The sequence below is a fragment of the Geotrypetes seraphini genome, chromosome 2 (assembly GCF_902459505.1).
Source record: "Geotrypetes seraphini chromosome 2, aGeoSer1.1, whole genome shotgun sequence".
In the NCBI taxonomy this organism is placed as follows: domain Eukaryota; kingdom Metazoa; phylum Chordata; class Amphibia; order Gymnophiona; family Dermophiidae; genus Geotrypetes; species Geotrypetes seraphini.
The window spans coordinates 139810544-139830657 of NC_047085.1; the positions used below are offsets into that span (position 1 = coordinate 139810544).

A 20114-nucleotide genomic window follows, 5' to 3' on the forward strand; every position below is an offset into this window, starting at 1 on the left:
AAAGAACATTCCACACCAACCTATTAGAGCTGCGGGCAATTCACAATGTGTATTTCCTCTCTCCTGCCTTTCCTCTAAAGTATTCATATTGAGATCTTTAAGTCTGTCCCCATACATCTTATGACATTAACCTCTGACCATTTTAGTAGTCTTTCTCTGGACTGACTCCATCCTGTTTATATCTTTTTCAAGGTGCGTTCTCCAGAATTGCAACCACTACAGAATTGGTAACCAGAATTGTACACAATATTCATTAAAGTGTATTTATGCCTTAATTCTATATATGGCGCTCAACATTCCATACACATATATGGGTACATATCCAATTTGCATGTGTAATTTAATAGATAAATGATCTCACCCAAAATAACAGGTCATACACACAATAAAACCACAAGAGACGGAGAACTACAGGGAACAAAACAAAAAGCAAACACATTATAGGAAAAAAAAGAACAATAAGAGGTTGGAAAATCACAGATTTTGCAATTGTGTTGTATTTTCATTTTTTCTAGTCTTTCTGTTTAGAGGTCTATAAACTTTCAGACAGCAGAGGAAAACATCTGATAGATTAACAGCATAAGCTTTGAACACACGGACCAGGCTCACACCATTTTATTTGTTATTTTGACTACTGTACAATGATTCTGGGTGGAGGTAGGGAGAATGTCTACTGGAAGCCTTTAATGGGAAAGATGAAGAAACTGCTGAGCCAAAAACCCCACACTTATAAATTTCTGTCACTAATGTTGTTAGGAATAATAATAATAGAGGTACTTACCTGCCCTAAATCTATAGTGACATTGACTTCATTGTACTGCAGGCCTAATGACAGAGGAGGACTCTGCCACCACCTTTCTGTTCCATCAATAGCATTGGTAACTGGATGAGCTTTGTTAGGGTCGCTAGAGTCACAATAATCACAGAACTGACCCTAGAAGAGAGAGATTAAAAGAGCAAATCAGCAGACAGACATTGGTCATACCAAAATGATTCTTTCCAAAGTTCCCTATTAATGGATGATATCCCTACAGTCAGCTCATATCCACTACAGAACAAACAAGAGGTTCATTGAGTAACAGGAGGAGTTGTGATAATGAAAATGAACACAAACAGTCCTAAAACAAAAAAATATAAATGAGCTGCTAGATTTCAAATTAATTATAAATATCAATATAGAGATAGAGATAGATGTATATAAATATACTATAGATCAGTGGTCTCAAACTCGCAGCCCGGGGGCCACATACAGCCTGCCTGGTACTATTTTGAGACCCTTGGTATGTTTATCATAATCACAAAAGTAAAATAAAACAGTTTCTTGATCATATGTCTCTTTAGCTATAAATTACAGTATTATTATTAAGACTTAGCCAAAAGGAAAGATTTATAAACTATAAAAAGCTTTACGACATTAGCTATTTTTTTCTGAGGCCCTCCAAGTGCCTACAAATCCAAAATGTGGCCCTGCAAAGGGTTTGAGTTTGAGACCATTACTATAGATGAATCTTAGCTGAAAATATTTATAAAAAATAAAACCCTGGCCTAAATGCAAAATATAATTGCTATAATTGTGTGCATATCCTTAGGTATTCTTCTATACTCCCAGTTAAAATACATTATTTGTACCTTGCTGACATTCATATTTCTGCTATATGATTGTTTTATTGTGATGTTTTAATGTGTACATTTCTCACACAATACCATGTTTGTCCTATTATTCGAATTCAATTTGCCTGTCTCCAAGTTTACCTCAATTACTGTTTTTATGTTTAAATTTGGTACCATAGTAAATGTCATCAGGTCAAGACTTGCACAGTCCATCCCATCTGCCCAGCAAAGTGCTGAGGTTCCACTTCTTCATGATTAAACACTAGTATACTTTATCTCCGTCTCTCCTTTCCAATTTTGGGGCACAGACTGGTCATACTTCCCAACTGCTGGAGTTGTTTCAAAGCCCACTCTAGCCTTCATCCCAATTATTTGATCCTGGCCATTTTACTTTTATTATTCGGTTGACAAAATTGTAACTTTTATGTCAAACTGTACAAGCTGTACACTGTAATGGGTGAATTACTTCATAAATTTGGTTTAAAAAGCCCAATAAATATAAACTTCAGCTGAAAATCCATGTTTTATCAGCTCCTTCAATGGTCAAGTGGCAACTTTTTAACAAATTGAACTTTAAATACAACATATACCATATTCTCTCTAATAATTGCCTAGCCCCTGCTTCAGGACCCAAAACTCTCAATAATCACCACTTCTCCTCCTTGGCATTGACACCCCCCCCAAAAAAAAAAAAATTAAAAAAAAGATGACCATATCTTTCTTCTTACCTCATCTAAAGTTATGGTGTTGGGCCAATGCAGGGCCTTAAAGCTCTGTACATGCTCAGGAACTTAAGCATGTGAAGATGTTCAAGGCCCCACACCAGACCAGTACCATAACCTCAAGATGAGGTAAAAAGAGAGATCTGATCATTGGAGGGGGGGAATGGAAGGTGGAGATCAGCAATGCCAGTTACTGCAAAAGTCAAAATGGAGGATAGACATGGTGGTTATCATGGGGGACAGGATGGAGGAGAGAAATGGTCATGGAGGAGAACTGGAAGACAATTGGTCTTCATGGGGAGCATTGGGGTACCTGGCCACGCAGGAACCTTGGGTGGAGCATCCCCTCCTATGTGCCTCCATTGACTCTGCAGGCCCCCGCTCAAGAACAGGAAGTTGAGGTCAGAGGGGGCAGGGGCAGGGGCCGGCAGAGACGATGGCCATGCACAGGCCGACCGCAGACCCACAGCCGCTCCAGCACCCCGAGCTCCCTGCACCTGAGGCAGACCGTCCTCCACCCCCCTGCCTTCAGCATGCCACTGATGGGGAGGAGGGCTGGAGATAAGTGATTCCTCTATTAATCGCCCATCCTAGATTTCAGAAATCCCGGTGTTTTCTAATAATAGCCCAGTTGATTATTAGAGTGAATATGGTAATTCCTATAATAATCATGTGCCTATCTTTTTATTTTTCTAATAACTACATGGATGTGTTCAGACAGCAAGCAATTATGCTGCTTCAAATTCAGGCTCTGATAATAAGCCATTGTTTCATAACATATCAGGAGTTTGATCTAAAAATCCTTCAGCTGAGGTTAGAACAGCCAAAAAGCACAAGGGATATATAAACAACTGGAGAAGTAGCTGCAAGGACAGTATCTGAGTAATAGGAAACATGGGCCAAGCACAGAGGCTCTCTTAAGGAGAGGAAGAAATTGTAGAGCTGAGCAGATGGTATGACTGGGGAGGCTGGATAGGCTGGAAAGGCTTGTAGGTTTGTTATCCACCATCAAGTTCTGTTTCTATGTTACACTAGGGTAGAGCCATGCAGTGATTTCCTTATTTATTTTTGATTCATGATTCTTTGAGATGATGTAAGCCAGGGGTGTCCAACCTGCGACCCGAGGGCCGCATGCGGCCCAGTGAAATATTTTGTATGGCCCCAGTCGAGGGTGATGCAGTGTATTTCTCTGCTGCCCCGGGTGTTTACCGTCTTGCTGGCTCCTTCCTCTGTTTTTGCTGCAGCATTTGTGTGTTTTTGTGGCCCCAGAAACATTTTTTTGGCCAATGCGGCCCAGCGAAGCCAAAAGGTTGGACACCCCTGATGTAAGCTTTCAGTTCTAACTTAGAAGCTGGTAGCTTGCAATCAGGAAAATCGAAGGAACTAATTACTTATTAAGGACCAATAATTATGTTTCCCTTGGTTACTAGAAGCTCTTTCTTCACTCTGACTTGCAGAAATGCACAGCAAGGTAGAAAAAGCAAAATTATTTTCCTCCTCAGCTGACCTTTGTTATGACATTTATTACACTTTGATAGAATTGCGTTAGCAGAGTTCACTTTCTTGGTGCTCATTCATTATCTTTATGTGCCTTGTCAGTGATAGGTAAAAGAAAGCAATTACTGCTGCATCATTCAGCAGTCTCTGATAACCTGAATCAATCCAAAGTCTAACAGGTTCTGCCATTACTTTTTAAATGTTTTTAAACAACCTCTGCAGGCTGGTTCCTGAAACCTTGAATCACTTCATGCTCACTAGATCTGGTTAGTCTATGCTGGCTATGATGTCACAAATGACATCACACACGCTGTAGAACTAATGGGATCTCCTTTTGCGTAACAATGCTCTGGATATAGCTGCCCCCAAGGGCTTAATATGCTTGCTTGCTTCAAAATAAAAACTTAAAAGGAGCATATTTCTTGATACACCCATGAATATCACTACTCGTCATGTATACTTGTGAAATATTGAGTTTCTACTAGAGAATGACACAGGGACAAATTTGTCCCCATCCCCGCAGGAGCTCAAATTCTCCTTCCCGTCCCCGCAAGTTTTGTCGCTGTCCTTGTTCCTGCCCCATTCCTGTAAGCTCTGCCTTAGCCACACAAGCCTCAAACACTTATGATTTTAAAGTGTTTGAATATTTGAATACCACTTTGACCAGCAGTAATTCAGCTAATCATTTCCTGTAATTATTGATCAGCCTCTCACATTGCCCTTGAGGAATTTTGGTTCATTCCTCTCTATGACATTTAAGGCCTGAATATTCAAGAAAACCCTCTATATAAAGGCCCAAATAGAAGTGATTTTGTGTTTTGGATTGATGGAGTCAAAGTCTTGTCTTAATGAAATGTGGCAAGGTCAGAATCAAGCTGCTTATATACGGAAATCTTTAAATGTCACTGTGCTGAAGAATGGAGCAAAATCCTTTACAGATAGTTGATGTTATCGCTGCTCACTCAATGAAGGATTCACTTCACTTACTTTTTCACACAAGCATACTTATTGTTGAATCTTTTTGTTGAACACAAAATAAAAATGATAAGAACATAAGAGTAGCCTTACTGGGTCAGACTAAATGTTCCACCAAGCCCAGTAGCCCATTCTCACAGTGGCCAATCCAGGTCACTAGTACCTGGCCAAAACCCAAAGAGTAGCGACATTCCTTGCTACCGATCCAGGGCAAGCAAAAGCTATGCTATCCACTCTTACCACAACCTCTGGCAATGCGTTCCAGAGCTTAACTATTTTCTGAGTGAAAAAATATTTCCTCCTATTGGTTTTAAAACTATTTCCCTGCAGTTTCGAGTGTCCCTTAGTCTTTGTAATTTTTGACGGAGTAAAAAAATCGATCTACTCCACTCAGGATTTTGGAGACTTCAATCATATCATATTCTTTTATTATGTGTTTATTATTCAATAGTGTTATCTTTCTCTCTTATTGGGGTTTAAAATAGGATCTTATAATGACTTGAGTTAGATTATACTATGAACATAAGAATTGCTATATTGGATCAGACCAAATATCACGTATTCTGTTTCTAACAATGGCCAATCCAGGTCACAAGTATTTGACAGGATCCCCAAAAGTACCAAGATTCCATGCTATTTAACCCCTGGGATACACAGTGCTTTCCATAAGAATACCTTAGTAATAGTCTATGGACTTTCCTCCAGGAACTTATCTAAACCTTTTCTAAGCCACTTAAGGTTACTGATTTTACCCCCATTCTTCAGTAATGAATTCCAAAGCTTAACTATGCATTGATTGAAAAAAAAAAACACATAATAACTTTGTGGTATGTACTTTGAACTTTTCAAAATAGTAAACAATTCGATATCCAATTTCTCCATCTCTTCTATAAACTGGACAGCTCTAATCTCTTCAGGCTTCTCTCATAGGAGGGTCATTTCATTCCCTTTATCATTTTGGTTGTCCTTTTCTATTCTATTTCCAAGTGCTATTTTTTAAGATGCAGTGATTAGAATGGTCAATGATATGAAACAAAATGAAAAATGTCAAGAAAAGTGTGGAATAACTCATAAGTTTCATAGCTTCACATCATTCTCTTCATGGTTAGGCAGAGAACTTTTCAGTGGCCCCTCGTATTTAAGTCATCACTTGCATCTTTATCTTCATCTTCGTTATCATTGGGTAATTCCATTTCAACTGGTCCAGTTTCAAGGAGGGTCCCCATTCGACATCTTCCATGGATACAAAAACATGGTCCAAATAAAAGGGCCTCTAATTCTGGGCCTAGTTGAGACCATGCCCCAAAACTGTGGATATCTTCATTATAGGTCCCTGAAAAAAATGTCATGAATTTCTGAGATGGTCAAGTGGGGAGGTCTGGACCACTTGACATAGAAGAACCCCAATTACAGAGAAGGCTTTCACGAGGTTGGAATCATTATCTGTTGTTGTTCTAACAATTTTCATCTGATGGAAAATTCTGTTTGAATATCTTCAAGAACTGATACAAGAATATCAAATATGTGGGAACCCTTTAGTTTTAAGGCCAGACAAGCAGACTTCCTCTCTAAAGACTCTTATCGATCCAGTGGACAGTCATCCCAATGTAAACTTTTCCATGGGATGTCCAGCAGTCTGTTGTGGTAGAGACATTTGTCTGTTCACCAAGAATTACAACCAGGTTCAGTTCCATCTCCACTTCAAAGTGACCCAACTCATCACTATTCTGTTTGGCTGGAGACCAGTAACCAGTTCAAAAAACACAGGTAACTCCACGGTTCTCAAAGTCTGTATTTCCTGAACAGTAAAACATAAAATGAGACGACTCACTGTTTGCCTGGCAAGGTTTGCAATAGCAGAATCCTGTTCCAGGTTTTGCTGTTTCAATTGGTTTACTGAGGCATCATCATTTAGGTCTCTTTTCCACTTCTACTTTTAACGGCGAGCATCAGAAATAAGTAGGTGAAAGTAGTAAAAATTGGTGAAATGATTACGGTAGTTTGGTAAAAATAAAAGGAACAAATGTTTCCTGTACTTTTTTTCAAGAAAAAGTTATACAATTTTTAGTTAAGTTCAGTAACTAGTTATACTGTATTTATTTATCCCCTCCCCTTTACAAAACCATGGAAGCAATTTTTAGTGCAGGCTGCCGCGCTGAATGCTCTGCGCTGCTCCCGATGTTCATAGTTTCCAGTGTTGTATAGTAACTAAACACCCCCCCCCCCTTTTTTTCCAAAACTGCGAAAGCAGTTTGTAGCGCTGGTGGTGCGCTAAATACTCCTATGAGCATCGGGAGCAGCGCAGAGCATTCAGCACGCCAGCCTGAACTAAAAACCACTTCCATTTTAACCAAAATAATAATTTCACCAGTTTTTACTACTTTCACCTAGTTATTTCTGATGCTTGCAGTTAAAAGTAGAAGCTAACACCAGCCCCCTATAAGGGGAGTGAAATCAGCTTTGAGCTTTTTTTTTTTTTCTGGCTCCATCTATTGGCAGGGGTATATAACCCACTCATCTGGACTGGTATGATATGGACAATAAGGAAGCCCCTTTGGAAAATCAGTAGTTAGAAGATAAGCATACACCAACAGTTACATGAGACAGACATAGGGGAAGCCACTGCTTGCCCTAGGATCGATAGCACGGAATGTTGCTACTATTTGGGTTTTTGCCAGGTTGGCCACTGTGGAAACAGAATACTAGGCTAGACCATTGGTCTAACCCAGGTTTGGCTAGTTTTATGTTCTTGAGTTCTTAAATAAGAGCAAGGCAACTCCTCTTTGGAGGAATATGTTTTGGAATATGAAAAAGGAAATTCAGGACCACTGAACATCTAAAGATAAAATGATCAACTGCTACAGTACTGCTGATTTGTTAACATTCCAAATTAATCCACTTCTAGGGAACCAATCACATACTCCATCTATGCAGGCAGAGATAATTCCTTGCTATGATCCAAATCTCTAGTCAAAAGTAAAATAAAATGATTATTATCAGTATATGCATAAAATTAAAGAAAACCCAACAACTAAAGCTCTAAGAGGACATATTTTAAATAACAGAGATAGAGGGGAATCCTGTAGAACCCCCTTCCCATCTTAACTACACTGTTTGTTTGAAGACCAGACTCTGTTGACTCTATAATTCATCTCAGTCATGAAAGAGTGAAGCCATTGTGCCACAGAGCCAACTAATCCAAGTTGTTTACACCTATCCAGCAATGTTTGAGCAATGCCACTTCAAGGTTTATAGAGAATAACAGAACCTTTTTTTCTTTGTCCCTCCAACAATAAATTTCTTCTAGTAATGCTTTCAACATTGGGAGCCTCTCCAAAAAAGCTGCTAAGCCAAAATCCAATAAATCATTCTCTCTTCCAAGAAACTACTAATCTGAGTCACAACTTCCTTTTCCATCAATTTTGCAATCATAGGAAAATTCGATAGGGGTCTGAAATTTTCACATGAATCCTTCTTTTCTATAAGGAGTGACTCCTGCTTCTTTTAAAAGAAGGGACATCTCACTCTGAAACACTGATGCATTCAATAATTCTGCAATCCATCAAGCTATATGTTCAGAGCATTCATTAAACAAAAATATAGGAGCCAGTTCCTGCAGCATTTGAGTCATTGTTAAAGGTGATATCAGTTTCTGCATTGTCTTCAGTAACCTTATAAAATGAATCAAAAACCTTCTCCTGATTAAGGACAGAAGGTCCACAGTCTCCTACAGATGGTGACAGGAAGCCTTTAAAACCACAGGTTTTCTAAAATAAATAAATAAAAAAAATTTAAAAAAATCAGCTAATAGATTAGCCCTACCACCCCCTGTCCCAACAAGGATCTACCTATACCTGCCATTAGATACAATAAATGACCTCCCTGATGTATGGGGCTTCAGAATTTTTTTTCTTGTTTTTTCTTGCTCTACAGGTGGATGCGTCTTATGGTCAGGTGCGTCTTATAGAGCAAAAAAATACAGTATAAGCATAAGTGAGCCCCCCCCACCCATGCTCCATCCCTCTGCATGCCTTCTTTGTGTTTACCCATTGTGCCATTTAGGTGCTGTTACAGAGTAGTGCTGAGGCAAAATATTAGCATTTCTGTGCACACACAGGTGTTAATGTCAGTATTCTCCATATTTATTTATTCAATTTTCTATACTGTTCTCCTAGGGTAGCTCAGAACAGTTTAGATCAATATATTCATGTACTTAAGCATCTTTCCCCATCTGTCTTGGCAGGCTCACAATCTATCTAATGTACCTGGGGCAATGCAAGGATTAAGTGACTTGCCCAGGGTTACAAGCAGTGTGGGTTTGAACCCACAACCTCAAGGTGATAAGGCTGTAGCTTTAACCACTGCACCAAACTCTCCCCACATGTAACGTGTACATAAATGTGAGAGTCCAGCCTTTATAGTGTAAATTTGCACACGTAATTCCTGTCTTTCTGAAATTGTCTTTTCTATAAGATATTTACATGTGTAAATGCAGTAACCAGGGCTTCTAAACTAAAGACCTTAGACTGACAAACACCCATCTGGGAAATCCACTGAACCAGTCACCAGTGATTTTAGGCAAAGATAAATGCAATTCACTGTGAAATTATGTAAGTTATACAACTCAGACTGGCAAAGTCTCTCACTTTGTTTCTGCTTTTACACATTCTTCTTGGTCTGACATAAGAACATAAAAATTGCCATACTGGGACAGACTGAAGGTCTATCAAGTATAGTATCCTGTTTCCAACAGTGGCCAGCCCAGGTTCCATGTACCTAGCTAGATCCCAAGTAGCAAAACAGATTCTCTGCTTATCCTAGGAATAAACAGTGGATTTCCCCAAGCTATCTCAATAATGGCCTATGGACTTCTCTTTTAGGAAATTATCTAAACCTTTTATAAACCCTGCTAAGCTAACTGATTTCACCATAGTCTCCTGCAACGAATTCCATAGTTTAATTACACGTTGAGTGAAGAAATATTTTCTCCGGTTTGTTTTAAACCTACTACTTAGTAGCTTCATCGCATGTCCCCTAGTCCTAGTATTTTTGGAAAGAGTGAACAAGCGATTCACATCTACGCTTTCCACTCCACTCATTATTTTATAGACCTCTATCATATCATATCACCCAAAAGAGTGAGATTTACCATCTCAATAAAACATACCCTGTTTCCCCAAAAATAAGACCTATCCTGAAAATAAGCCCTAGCTTGATTTTTAAAGATGCTCCTAATATAAGCCTTACCCCCAAAATAAGCCCAAGTTAAGATCGACTCCCGAATGTCCTCGACACTCCTGACTCCATCCTTGACATTAGTGCTGCCTGATTTTCTCAAAAATCAGACTCGTCAATTCAGCAACCTCCACCCCTGCTGCTTTAGGTCTCGGAGCGGAGGTATGTTAGTCTCATGGTGGGAGGGTCGATAGGGTTCTGCTGCACAGAGGGATGGGAGGGAGGGAGGGATAGAAAGATGCTGCACAAAGGGATGGGTGAGAGGAGAGGGAAGCTACTGTGCATGGGGGGGTAGAAAGGAAAGAGGAAGAATTGGGGTGGAGGAGTGGAAGGGAGAGATGATTGTACATTAAAAAAATAAGGCGGGGGGGCATGGCCGTGCAGAGAGCAGGAGAGACGCACTTTCCCTGAGCTCCGCGGTTTCTCTCCTGTCCAACCTCCCTGCACGAAAATCTGCGACTACATTCCTGCCCGATCTCACCCTCTGAGTCGCTGTCGGCGTATGGACAGGTTTGTCCAGAAAGGCAGCGCGGAGATGGCCTCTAAATCGGGGAAGAAGGAGCGAGGCACTCTAAAATCTGGGCCTGGTGGTGAGGGAAAGATGGCGGGTGCGGCTGAGGCGGCAGACTCTGTGAGCGAGGAGATGCTCGCGCGGCTGACTGAGGCGGTGGTGGCTGCTTTGGGCACCCGCCTGGACAAAGTGCACGACACCCTGGCAACACTTACCACGACAGTTGCAGAATTTAATGGACGAGTGCAGGAAGTGGAACATCGAGTCAGCTCCGCGGAGGATACCCTGGTTTCGGTTCAGGCGGAGCTTTAACGTCTGCAGAGCAAAATGACTCATTGTGAGGAAAAGCTGGATGACCTGGAGAATCGCTCCAGGCGGAACAACCTCCGTCTAGTGGGCATCCCAGAATCGGTGCTGGATGCGGACTTATTGGCTACCTTGGAAAAATGGCTGGCGGCGGAGCTGCTTGTGGCACATGGTCTGGGCCCCTTGCGTATTGAGCGTGCACACCGTCTAGGCAGGAAGCAGGATGGCGCGGCCAGGCCACGTGTGGTGATCATCCGGATTCTTAATTTTGCTCTGAAAGATCTGCTGCTGAAAAATTATAGACACAAACAGGATCTTCGGTTTCAAAATCAGCGTGTCTTGTTGTTCCAGGACTACTCTGCTCCAGTGGCTTCCCTTCGTAGGAGCTTTTCCTCCGTCTGCAAGCTTCTATCGGAGAAAAAGATGCGATTCACGCTTCAGTTTCCAGCTAAGCTTCGGGTGCTGCATAATGGCCAACCATTCCTGTTCGATAACTGTGAGGCAGCACGGGCGCAAGTATACCTTTGGTTTCCTGATCTAGCGCCCAGCACTTGAAGAGAGATGACATTTCTTGGTGGTTTCCACTCTGCTTGTGAGAGGGTCTCTGCGGCGGGAGGACTACCTGCATGAAGAGACGCCTCGGATTGCTCTTTCCTATTTTCCTTATTGTGCTGGAGCAGGTCCCTGTTTGGGGGCCTCGTCAGCCTTAAGTGCATTCTGATATTTTGCTCTGTGCCATGTGTTAAGTATGCCCTCCTGTTGGAGGGTGCCGGGTTTGCTGATTGTGGCTCTGTTATATGATAATACCTCTGTTGGGGGTTGTAGTTTTGCTGGCCCCTGTTTCTGTTTATTCATAATATTCTTAGCATTATTGCTCATATTACTATTAGTTTTTCACTTACTGATATTGTGGTTTTTCTTTCTTTCATTTTCTTTCTTATTATTATTCTACTAATGGGTGCGGGCTTGCTGTGTGGGAGGTTGGGGAGGGGGGGCTTGGGTCTTTTGGGTCCCTTCTCTGGAGAGGTGGTATTTGGAGTATGGGGGGGTCAGGGCGGGAGGGGGGTTGGGATGGGGTGGTGAGGGGAGGGGGAGGGGGGAGGGGTAGAATCCGTGTGGTGGTGGAATGGATGTGGATGTTAGATGGTTGGTTGTTTGGTTGCTGGGGGGAGGGCTGGGACTCCTGGCAACGGTTTACTCCTTTTTTGCTCAGAGGGTCTACTTGGTCATTGTGTGGGATGTCACCTAAACGGGGAGTGCGCTGTGTGACATGGAATGTGTCGGGCATTAATTCCCCTATTAAGAGGACTAAGATTCTACAACACCTAGCCCGACACCAGGCGGACATTGTGGGGTTGCAGGAGACCAAGCTTAATGAAAGGGAACATGGCAAACTGAGACGGTCCTGGGTGGGCCAGTGTTACTCTGCCTCTTCTCCTAAGGCGAAGGCCGGGGTGGCCTTGTTGATTCATAAATCGGTGCCCTTTGTACAGTCGGGAGTCATTTCCGACCCGGAGGGTCATTATGTAATAGTTCGGGGTATGTTGTCTCAGCGTCCAGTTATTTTGATATCAGTGTATGCTCCTAATAGTGCTCAAAGGGCTTTTTATAAGAAGCTTTTGGGGGTTATAATGTCTTTATCACAGACGCCGGGGGTCCCCATGATCTTTCTGGGGGACTTTAATTCTATTTTGGATCCTGTCCTGGATTCTACTAGGGGGGCCTTACGTTCGTCGGGAAGGTCAGATAATGGGCTACATGTGTGGATGAATGCTTTAGATTTGGTGGATGTCTGGAGAACATTGCATCCTGGTGAAAAGGATTTCACGCATACATCTAGAGCACATGATTCCTCATCTAGAATTGATTTTATTTTTCTTTCCCGTTCATACTTTTATGCGGTCCATAACTCCGAGATAGGTGCGCTGGTCATTTCAGATCACACTCCGGTGTGGATGGATGTGAGTCTGGCGGGGGACACCCAGGGTGGAGGGGGGCGATGGCGGTTTCCGGTGGCCTTGTATTCTGACCCTGATTTTAAAGTGTACCTCGAGCAGCAGTGGCAGGAGTACGTAGAGTTTAATGGTGGGCATGTGGATGAGGGGGGTCTTTTCTGGGAGGCCGCAAAGGCGGTGCTTCGTGGGGCTGTGTTGGCCTATTGTGCTCGCAGGAAGAAACTAATGGCAGCCAAGATCTTGGCCCTTCATTCCCCCACGGGGTCTCATAAGCGGGATTTTCAGGTGGCACAGTCAGCGCTCCATGCCCTTTTACATGAACGTGCCCAAAAATCTCTTTTTTATTACAAGTATAGATTGCACCGTTTTGGCAACAAGCTGGGCAGAATGTTGGCTCAGTTGACTAGGGCGCGGAGGGGATCCTCCTCCATTACCTCTCTTAAGGACTCTGGGGGGCGGTTGGTTACAGCTCAATCTCATCTGGAACGGCTTTTTGTCTCCTTTTATAGTTCTCTTTATTCAGCGGAGGTGGTGGATAGGGATGTTCCGATTCAGGTTTATCTAGACTCTCTCCCCTTACCTCGACTCTCAGAGACGGACAGCGCGAGCCTGGCCTCCCCTATCACTCGGGAGGAGGTCTTAGGGGTTATTAAGAATCTCCCCCTTTGTAAATCTCCGGGTCCGGACGGCTATAGTGGGGAGTTCTATCGTCTTTTGCAGGGTTATGTGGCTGATCCGCTGAGAAGATACTTCCAGCATTCTGTGGAAGGGGGACATTTTCCTGCTGGGTCCAATCGGGCGCTGATTACGGTCCTGCCTAAACCAGGTAAGGACCCTCTTTTGGTGGAGTCTTATCGCCCTATTTCGCTCATTAACGTTGACTTGAAAATATTGGCCTGGATTTTGGCAAATCAGTTGGCCCCGTTGGTTCCTTCGTTGGTAGGGGTGGACCAAGTGGGCTTTGTGCAGGGGCGACAGGCGGGTCACAATGTTCGTAAGCTCTTGATTGCCTTGGCCCATTGTGTTTCTAGGAAGCAGCCGGCCCTGGCTATTAGTTTTGATTCCGAAAAGGCCTTTGATCGGGTTGAGTGGGCCTTTCTTTTCCCGTTGTTACACCGATATGGGGTGGATGGGTTCTTTCTGGGGGCTCTCCGTGCCTTGTATTCTAGTCCTGAGGCTGCTGTGCTGGTCAATGGGAAGGCCTCTCCGGTCTTTTCTCTACAACGGGGCACTAGGCAGGGTTGCCCTTTGTCCCCCTTGCTTTATATTTTATTTTTGGAACCCCTATTACTGCGTATTCGTACACATCCCCTGCTTGCGGGTGTGGAGGTCGGAGGTTCCTCCCTGCGATGCATGGCTTTCGCGGATGATATCATGGTTCTGCTTACGGATCCAGTCTCGCATCTCTCTCTCTTGTTGGAATTGTTTAGTAACTTTGGGGAGCTCTCGGGCCTTAAACTTAATGTGTCCAAATCTGAGGCACTGCCTCTCCACTTACATATTTCTCACCTCTGGTCTGACTTCCCCTTGAAAGAGGCCTCTCTACAGGTGAAATATCTGGGTGTCTTCATACCTTCCTCTTTATCGCGCCTTTATGAGATTAATGTCAGGCCCATGCTTAGGCGGTCTATTGAGAGCCTCCGCCTGTGGGGTGCTCTGCTGGTTTCTATGGCGGGCCGCATCTTTTTATATAATATGATGGTAGTACCTCGGTGGCTATATCTGTTGCAGACTTTACCAATCTGGCTGCGCCGTGCGGACCTGGAGGAATTATATCGTGCCCTGAGGCTTTTTCTGTGGCGGGGGCGGAGACCTTGACTGCCCTTGCGTGTCTTGATGTTACCGGAGGCGCAGGGGGGTTTCGGTCTGTTAGACCTTCGAGCATACAATTTGGCGTGTGGTATGAGATTAGTTCGAGATTGGTGTCTGGAGAGTTCCTCCTTTTTGACTTTTTCGGTGGAAAGGGATTTTTTGTCTCCGGTTTCGGGATTGTTTCTGTTGCATGCACCCTCGGCCCAGTTAGACCCTTTTCAGCGAGGGCATGTGGTCTGGGCTTATATGAGACTCATCTGGAAATTGCTTTGTAAACATCTGGGGGTTAATTATGGGGTTTCTCCTATGTTACCCTTTGTGGGGAATCTCCAGTTTAGCCCGGGCAGTGATAATCGAAATTTTCGGCTTTGGCATGCACGGGGGATCCGCAGGGTGGGAGATGTTCTTGATGATCGCGGGGCTCCTCTCTGCACTACTGGATTGGCGTCATTATATGGGTTAGACCGAGTGGATGCCTTTAGCTATATGCAACTTCGCCATTATGTGCTTAGTCTTGGAGGAACCTTTCTGCGTGCTTCGGTGGCGAAGAGCCTGGGACAGAGTCTGGCATTGTGGGAGGATCCAGCTCCGCGCCTACGTTATTATGTTACTGCGCTGCGGATGCCGTTGTCGACTGAGCGGGCTGATTTGCTGGCTGGGGCATGGAGCGCTGACTTGGGTTGCACTATCGCGTCCCCATTACTTTCTCATTGTTTTGTTTTCTTGCGTACTCTTTCCTGTAATATGCTCCACAGGGAACAGGATTATAAATTCCTTCAGAGAATGTTTATCTCTCCTCAGAGGGCTTATCGTGCTGGCTTTGCGGAGCATGCGCGCTGTCCTAAATGCCCTGCGAGTCCAGCTACCCTGGGATATATGTTCTGGACTTGCCCTCTGATACAGGCTTTTTGGAGGCGAGTGTGGGCTTTCCTGTCCTCCCTATCTCTTTCATTGCCTGCGTGTACCCCGGATATTGCTCTTTTCTATGCTGGAGAGGCTCTTTCCAGCTGTTCTGGTGGGCAGAAATTATTGGTGTTCAAGGCTCTCCTCCTGGCTAAGAAGGCCATTCTGATATCCTGGCGGGTTTCACATGCACTCTCTTTTTCCCAGTGGCAATTGTCCCTTTATGATTTAGCGCTTGTGGAGCGTAGGATGGTGGGGACCCGTGATGAGGGCAGGTGGACTAAATTTCAGGATGTATGGGAGGGGTACTGGTTGTCCCTTTCACATAAGGAGAGGAGTATGCTGCTGAATTGCTAATCTTTTGGGTTGTTCTGATGCTGTGTGGGGGATCGTATGCTGCTTCCTCTGGCGCAATGTATGATCTGACTTTTGCCACGGTATCTTTCCTTCTGTATCTTTCTTCTTTTCTTTGTCTTTTTCTTTTTTCTCCTTTGGAATGTTTGTACACCATACGGGTTTGGGTTGGGGAAGGGGGGGATGGGGGGGATGGGCTGGGTGGGGTCCTTGATGGGGGGTTGTTGGGGGTTTTTGTAAAACACTGTATTGGGCTTGTGTGGACTTATGCTCACCTGCATTTGTGGGTATTCCAGATGTGTCTGTGTTTTGGTATCACAGATATGTCTATGTTTTGCGTTGTACCGTGTTTTGTTGTCTTTGCCCAATAAAGAAATATTATATATAAAAAATAAATAAATAAATAAGGCACCCCCAAAAGTAAGCCCTAGTGTATTTTTGGACCCAAAATTAATATAAGACACCGTCTTATTTTCAGGGAAACATGGTAGAAACATAGACACATGACTCATCTAGGCTGTCCATCCACAGTAATCATTCTCTCTTTCTCTCTCTGAGGGAAGATTAAACCAATGACTGATTTTTCCAGTGTACAGGCACACCCCCTCTTCCCCCAAGCAGTTCTTTCCTTTTGGACTTAATTAATAATCTCCATCTTCCAGCAACTCTTGTTTTTAACACCTTATCACTGCTCACTAAACCTCCCTGTATGTCTACCATTCTCATGGTTAATTGAAAGGGTAAACCAAAGCCACTTTGGATGATACTCTTGCCAAGAGCTTATTAGCCTTCTTCCTGTGGGCAGATCAGAGTTTTCAAGTGTTCAGGTGCACTTGCTGAGACATAGAACAAGGCTTTTGAATTCTTGTACCTTTTGTTGGGGATAGAGAAAGAGGTAACCAAACTCTCCTCAGCCATGCACGAGATGTTTTTTTAAGATTTGATATTGGAGATTGAGATGTACAGCGTCAGAATCTATGAGACAAACCTGGTTTTTCTTATTGCATAGATCTTTTTGGACCCCGGTTAGGTTACACAGGTTAGACAGTTCTAAATCTAATAGATGCTGGCACTGTTATCTAGACCAGTGTTCTTCAACCACCGGTCCATGGACCGGTGGCGGTCCACAGAAATTTCCTGCCGGTCCACAGGACCGGCATGTGCATCAGGCCCAAAACTGTGTTCTTCAACTGCCGGTCCGCGGTGCGATCAATGCGTTGTTAATAAGATTATATTGTGTGTATATATGAAAAATGAATGGAAAAAAATAGTGTTACAATTAGGACTATGGGGGCAGGGTCTGGGGTGGAGATTGGGTAGAGATGGGCAGGGTCTGGCCCACGACTTAGCCCAGTGTTCTTCAACTGCCGGTCTGCAGACCGATGCCGGTCCACAAAATAATTATTTTATTTCTGCCGGTCCATAGGTGTAAAAAGGCTGAAGAACACTGATCTAGACATTGGGACACTGGACCATCTGTTGTTCTATTGTCCTTTGATACTTAACTTTGGAGGTCAATATGGAGTAAGATTAACAACATATTGGAATCATCAATTCCATTAACGTATGAGGCGGTCATTTGTGGAACATTATTACATGTTAAGCCCCTATGGATCAATATAAATGGGGTTTTTTCTTTATCATGAACGGGATAGCCATGCAGATGATTTCCCGTAACTGGAAGAATTACGACTGTTTAAATTTTCCTTTCTGGTGGGCAAATCTGTGCTCCAGCTATAGATTTGAAAAGATGAATACCGATAGTTTGGGGCACAGTAATTTCTTTAAATTGGTTTGGGGCCCGTTGACATCTTATATTACTTTACTAAAGTAGGGATTTGATTATGAATTAGTATTGTTTATTTTCGTACACATCCAGGGAAAGGTGGGAGGGGAGGGCTTGATTTCTGTCCTAATTTTGGCCTTTGAATACTTACACGCTTGGGGTTGGGAGGCTGGGAAGATATTATTAATGTGAATAGAGTAAGGATATTGGGAAGATCTATGTTTTGTGTTTTATGGAATTATCAATGGGTGGGTGGGAGAAATGGTTGGTTATGTATATTTGTAAGCTGAATGTGCTTTTATTGATCTACTAGTATTTTAGTCCGTTATATTAGCGGGTGCTAGAATATATGTCTGTGTGTCTTTATTTCTGTCTCTCTCTCCCTCCCGCTGTTTGTCTCTCTCCCTGGCCCCTTTGTCTATTTGTCTCTCCCTGTGTCTCTCCCTGCCCCTGTGTCTTTCTTCTTTTCTTTCTATCTATCTGTCTCTCTCCCTGCCTCCTATGCAGCAGCATTTCTCTCCCACCACTCCATCCCGGTCCCTGTGCAGCAGCAGCATTTTCTCTACCCCCCCTTTCCCTTCCCGCAGTCTGGCCAGCTCCCTTAGTCCCTTACCGCTCCCCCTTCCCTTCCCTTTCCGCGGTCCCGACAAACCTTCCGATTCCAGCAGCATCTGCAGCACTCTACACACGCTGCTTCGGGGCCTTTTACTGCCCAGCAAATCAGGGCAGTAGAAGGCCTCGAAGCAGCGTGTGTAGAGTGCTGCAGACGCTGCTTGAATTGGAAGGTTTCAGGACCCGCAGCGAGCTCTGGGAGTTTTGAGCTTTTTTACACGGGCCCAGCCAGAGAAGCCTGGGAGCCAGGAATTAAAGTCAGTTGGGGGAGGGGAGGAGAGCAGCTCCTCTCCCTTCCAGCTGCTGACGTCGCCCTGGCCAGTTCACACTCCGAAGCCGTGGGAGACGCAGCGCTGTACGGCCTCTTCTTTCTGCTGCCGCGAGTGTGGGCGTGCACATGCGCACTCCTACCTGCGGGTCCCTACAGCGCACGGAAAACGGGAGCACGCGGGTGGGAGTGAGCATGCGCGCTTAGGGCTTTATTATATTAGATTGTATATTATATATCTGTTTATTGCACTATTGAAGTTTTGAAAATCAATAAAGAATTAAAAATTAAAAAATTAAAAAGATTTGATATACCACTCCTGCATTTTACTAACCTAGGCGGTTTACAAAGTATCATACTAAAATGAAATTAGGTACTTGAGAAAAACTACCCTATCTGTCCCGAAGGCTCACAATCTAGCTAAAGTACCTGATAAACTAAAAATATGTAATAACAACATATAATACATTTCCAAGATCAAAGAAATAGAAATAATGAAAGAAGATAAAAAATAAAAAAAATAAAAACCAAATTTAAGAGATAGAAAAGTTTCTGAAGCGGCCTGATAACAAACAGTCATATTTTAGTGCAGGTCTTAATACAACTCCTGGCATAGCACACTTCACAGATCCGTCACTGGCAGAACTTGAGAGCATCAAATAAATTAACATTTCTAAAACATAGCCACTAAAACTGTTATATGAAATAAATAAATCCAAATCAACACAAATCAGTACAAATTAATACAAATTAAGGCAGATTGCGGTCCCCATTCCATTATTCAATTCGGGAGAGCCATTTGAAAAAAAATGTGATTTTAGATGTCTCTTAAAATTTTGAAATGATTTTTCCTTCCTTAACTCACATCAGTACAGCCATTGTGAGTCTGAATGGAAGCTGAATAAACAGAAAAATACTCTTGATTGTGATTAAATATTCTGCCAGAGCCAACGGCAGAGAAAGCATTTGTAATACACTTCTCCCTCCGTATTCGCGGTTTCAGCATTTGCAGTTTCAATTATTCACAGTTTTTAGCTTGCTGGCTCCTCCCCCCAAATTACATCAGCTTGCATAGAGAAATCGCTGATTCCAAGCGTTTACAGAGAAAATCACTGATTCCCAGCACTTTCAGAGGGAGTGATAGGACAGGGTACGGCATGGGAGTTCAAGAAGAGATTGGACAATTTTCTGAAGGAAAAGGGAATAGAAGGGTTTAGATAGAGGGCTACTATACAGGTCCTGGACCTGATGGGCCGCCACGTGAGCGGACTGCTGGGCATGATGGACCTCAGGTCTGACCCAACAGAGGCACGGCTTATATTCTTATGTTCTCCACCGTGTTTTGCCTCTCCTTCAGGAACAGGCCAGGTCTCCCACCATGCTATTTGCGGTTTCACCATATTCACGATGGTTTTTTAATAGAAAACAGCGAATAACATATGAAAAAGTTATTTGAGGTTTTTCTGTATTTGTGGTTCTGTTAATCCCCTATCACAGCGAATACGGAGGGAGAAGTGTATATGTAAGTGCTTCTTTGAGGGAATAAGCAGTCGGGTGGACAATGGGG

The 20114-nt window shown here is 43.4% G+C and overlaps 1 protein-coding gene across 1 annotated transcript in view; it reads right to left on the reverse strand.

The window, feature by feature from the left end:
- LAMA3 (laminin subunit alpha 3) overlaps positions 1–20114 on the reverse strand; it is a 509154-nt gene that overhangs the window by 485771 nt on the left and 3269 nt on the right. Inside the window, exon 2 of the mRNA XM_033933874.1 lies at positions 782–934. Within this exon, the coding sequence (XP_033789765.1) occupies positions 782–934 (153 nt within the window). The remainder of the gene's footprint in view (positions 1–781; positions 935–20114) is intronic.